A 4,353-nucleotide genomic window follows, 5' to 3' on the forward strand; every position below is an offset into this window, starting at 1 on the left:
ACCCACAATTTCAATAACAAAAAAATAAGTTTTTAATAATTGTTTTTTGTTTCCAAAACTTCAGTTTGATTTTTGATAATTTTCCTAAAAAATAAATAATAAAATAAAGCAGTGAATAGGCAAAGGTAGTGTTTTATTAGTTTAATTTTAAAAAAGGGAAAGTTGATAACCAAATGACTATCATGTAGTCTTAGGTAATCAATTGATTTCTCCTAAATTTTCGTTATGTAATGATTTTTTTTAAAATAATGGTTTTCTTAAAGTATTAAAGATTTGTCTTTAGTAATCTCATCACTTAATCTCTAATCAATTTATCGATCACAATAATAAAAAACTTTACTAAATTTTTAATTATAAGTATCATAAAAATTTAATTGTTACAAATTTTATAGTAAATATAATGGATAAACTGTCATATATATATATATATATAAAAAAAGTTAAGAAATTACATTGTTATAAATTTTAAAATATAATGATTAAAATATTATGGACTAAATTTAGAAACTAAATTCAAGTTCAAATCAAATGCATATTTTAACCAAAATAGTTTATTTCCCTTACAGTTATATTCTTAAAAATGAAATTTGAAATTTGCTCATCTTTTTTCCTTTTTAATAAAAAGTCAAATTCTCTCTTTTCTTTCAAGGCATTAATAAATAACATAAAGTTTGAATCAATTTCTTTTATATTTTAACACCATTTATATAGTTTTTTTTTTCCCAATGTTTTAAGTAGGACTAATCTTTAGAAAAAGCTAACAAATTTAGAAAAGTTCATAAAAGTTAACAAATTTAAATTCATTGATATTAGTTTCATTGGATCATTTAAATTCACTAAATTAATATTTTTTTACATGGAAATTACCAATCAATATCTCCATATTACAAAAATTAAATATGACCATCCGTGGACTAAATATTACAGATTTTAATTTATTTATCTATATATATTTTGGATAATTGATTTAAAGATTTTCCCCATATATAAACCAAATATATTATTGATAAAAAAAATAGTTTCCTTAAATTTTCCCTTTTGCCACATAATTTTGAAATTTTCAATTAAGTTCATATAATCTGATTAACTCTTCCAAAAGAAAAAAATTATAAAAGGTAAATGTTAATACAATTTTGAGCCAATGGCAAAATTCACCCTAAACTGGGTGGTAGTTACAATATACCCTTAATCTTTTAATTTTAAAAATTAAGCCTTCAAATTTATATAAACATTAAAATTGGATCAAATTGGACATTTGTACAAATTTAATAATTCATTTTTTATCATTTGTGGGTCTAATTTCCACAATTGTTTTAAGCTTGAGGGTTCAATTTTTAATATTTGTAGAAATTTAGGGTCCAATTTTTACAATTAAACGTTTGAGAGTGTAATTATGACTACTATTATACTTCATGTGGTTTTTATAATTTATCCTACAATTTTTTTATATGACAAGTTTTTTAAACAATAATTTATGTTCTGTTTATTACATTAGAAAGATAATAAGTAAAATAAGTTGAGCTTTAATAATGATACCGTAAGTATAATAATAATTGACCTGCAGTCGGTTTTTACATTCATAAGTTTGATTACCTTTTTTTATTTTTCTATTTTTGGTCGTTGCAATGGTTGTATTTTGAAAGTTTTAATGAAGCTACAATGAACAAATTGTAATCAAATACGATAATTAGGAACTAAAATGATAATTAAACCAAATAATTTGAATTAAGGTTCATCTCCATTCCAACTGTTCTTCATCTTGGGTCCGGTTGGGCCTTCTTCTCCACGAATTTCATCCGGCAATTTGTTTACAAATCCTCTGAAGCCTTCCTTCAACCTCCCTGGCAGCAAATTTTCCACTTTTTCGATCTCTTCAACGATAGGATATTCGATTCTCGGCCCCCATTCTCGAGTATAATTCAACCACGGCGGTTCCACCACCATCCCCTCCAAATACTCCGCCGCAACTACAGAGTAGTTCTCTCCGGCGTCAAGCACCAATCCGCTCTTTGCCGTCTCGTTCCGAATTCCGATCTCCGTTCCGCCCTGCAACACCAGCCCCGCTTTCGAGTACGATGCATGGCCGTTCAACGACGAATATGCCACCACTTTGTTCCCCTTCTCGAACTCCAGCGACGGCGGATCGACCCACTCACCTTTACTATGTTGTGCGAAGTAAGCTCGCCGGAGCTCGCCGGTGAAATTGCTCATCCGTAATGTAATGTGCTCCCAATCGCCGATGTGTTCACCAATCTTCGTGAATGGAATGTCGATTATCCCGACCTTTGCTGTTGCCGGCCCGTTGAAGGGGAAGAAGATCCATATCGCTATGTCGGTGAAAATTCCTCCGATCATCGGCTTTACATGGAGATAAACTTTACAGCTCTGTAAATCCCCATTTTTCAATTTCTCTTTTAATTCCTCGTCTGTGGGAAGATTTAACCAGAATTGTCCATCGTTTGAGCCTCCTTGAGGAAGGTTCGACCCATCCGGGTTGATGGGAACCGGATTTGACTCGTTGGATTTATCATACAACAAAGCCCCGCCGGAGAAAAACCAGTTTACCGACGACGGAAGGTATTTTTCTTTTGGATGAAAGTAAATAATTGGAGAATAAGCTTGAAATAAAGAATCAATTTGGGATAAATCCGGCATAGCTGCAGAGATCGAATTCAAATTCTTCAAACAGAATAGAGCAGGGGACGGAGAATTCGCTGTATCTGATGCCGGCAGAGCTATAAAAGCTCCGGTTGAAACTCCCATCTCTGTGATTCCTCTGTTTTTGGGTCTAGAACTATAAACATTAAATCCATTTTCGTCTCTTGATTTCATCGGCCCCCAAATCCATGCTTCCTTCTCGCATTCCTCCGTCATGTCCAATCGAACACACCGTATGTTGTCCAAGGAGGGTTTCTCCGGCGAGGCTGTGACGACGTGGCCGACGGCTCTGTATCCGTCTGGCGGCGTCGGCGACCAGATGTAGCCGTTACCGTCTCGTTTAATTTTCGATGACTCGGTGCTCCATACCAAAGTATAATCCACGGGCTTCTTTAAGGCTTCTTCTCCGTTGGACCCGGTATTTTTCCCGGCGAGGACAAATCCGAACAGAGCTTTACTATTGGATTGACAAAAATAGGTCAAAACGAAGAATCCTTCGGGAAGTGAATTGGGTTCGAAGAATGTGGCACCGTGATTCTCTGGCCCACCTTCACGGGCAGCCCAAATTTTGTTGAAGGACGAAATTTGGCAGACTTCCAGCCCGCCGCCAAGGTGGATGGCGCCGGAAGCAAATCCTCCGGTGTTTCTGTTGCTGTCGGAATGCGAGGCCGGATGGGGGGAAGGGAAGGAGAATTTGGAATCGATGGGGAGGGTTTTGGAAGGGGTTGAAGAACAAGAAAAGCAGTTCCCCATTAATGGCGGAAATTAGAGCTTGAGGGAAGATTTTTGGATTGGATTGGATTGGATTGAATTAGATTGAGAAGTGAGAGAAATGAAGTGGGATTTTGAAGACTCTGTTTTGACGATGGTGAGGCGTGCACGGAAACCAAAATTTAAAAAATAAAATAAAATAAAAAACTATGTTTAATTGAAATTCGTATAAGTTTTAGGGGATTTTGTTGTTTATCATGGTCATATTTTATTTTGTATTGGGCAATGTTAAGAAATGATTAAAAGATAGATAGAAGTTTATTGCGGAAAAATTGCGTGTTGGAGAAATGAGAAAAGGAAAGGGATAATTAAAAACATTCAACACATGTTTCTTAGAGAATTTGTAAAAATTACCCTTTCAATTGTAAAAATAACATACTTAAAGTACATTATAGCCCATACTTATCTTATCTTCTTATATTTCACTAAATTATTCCGTAAATTCTTTTTAATATTTTTTAAAAATTATTTTATTTTATTATATATTTTTTTTATGTAAGTGATGAATAAGAATGCATGAAGATGAGTGTATCCCGATAAAAATTAGGTCTTCAAACTTCAAAAATATGTTAAAAGTGGACCTCAAAGTTATAATAGTGATAGAAACTGGACCCCAAGTGATAAAATTGAACTCTCAAACTTATGCAATTGTTATCATTTTTATAATTACGTAAGTTTGAGGTCTAATTTTTACACTTTCATAAGTTTGAAGACTCAATTTCTATTATTAAAAGTTTGAGTGTATAATTATAATTACTTTGATATTTTAGGGGTGATTTTTATAATTTGTACATTTTATTTTTATATTTATTATTAATTCAACAAATATGAAATTAATAAATATGTGTTTGATAAGTAATTTGAATCATATGAAAACTGTTTTTGAATTTTCTAATGTTCAAATTCTAAAAAATATTTGTATGT

The 4,353-nt window shown here is 32.7% G+C and overlaps 1 protein-coding gene across 1 annotated transcript; it reads right to left on the reverse strand.

The window, feature by feature from the left end:
- Positions 1 to 1,516: 1,516 nt before the first annotated feature.
- LOC120089826 lies at positions 1,517 to 3,710 on the reverse strand. The gene has a single exon (XM_039047230.1). It carries the CDS (start codon positions 3,409 to 3,411, stop codon positions 1,726 to 1,728), a length of 1,686 nt encoding a protein of 561 aa, XP_038903158.1. The 5' UTR covers positions 3,412 to 3,710; the 3' UTR covers positions 1,517 to 1,725.
- Between the last annotated feature and the right edge of the window lie 643 nt (positions 3,711 to 4,353).

This window comes from Benincasa hispida, chromosome 11 (genome assembly GCF_009727055.1).
Source record: "Benincasa hispida cultivar B227 chromosome 11, ASM972705v1, whole genome shotgun sequence".
In the NCBI taxonomy this organism is placed as follows: Eukaryota; Viridiplantae; Streptophyta; class Magnoliopsida; order Cucurbitales; family Cucurbitaceae; genus Benincasa; species Benincasa hispida.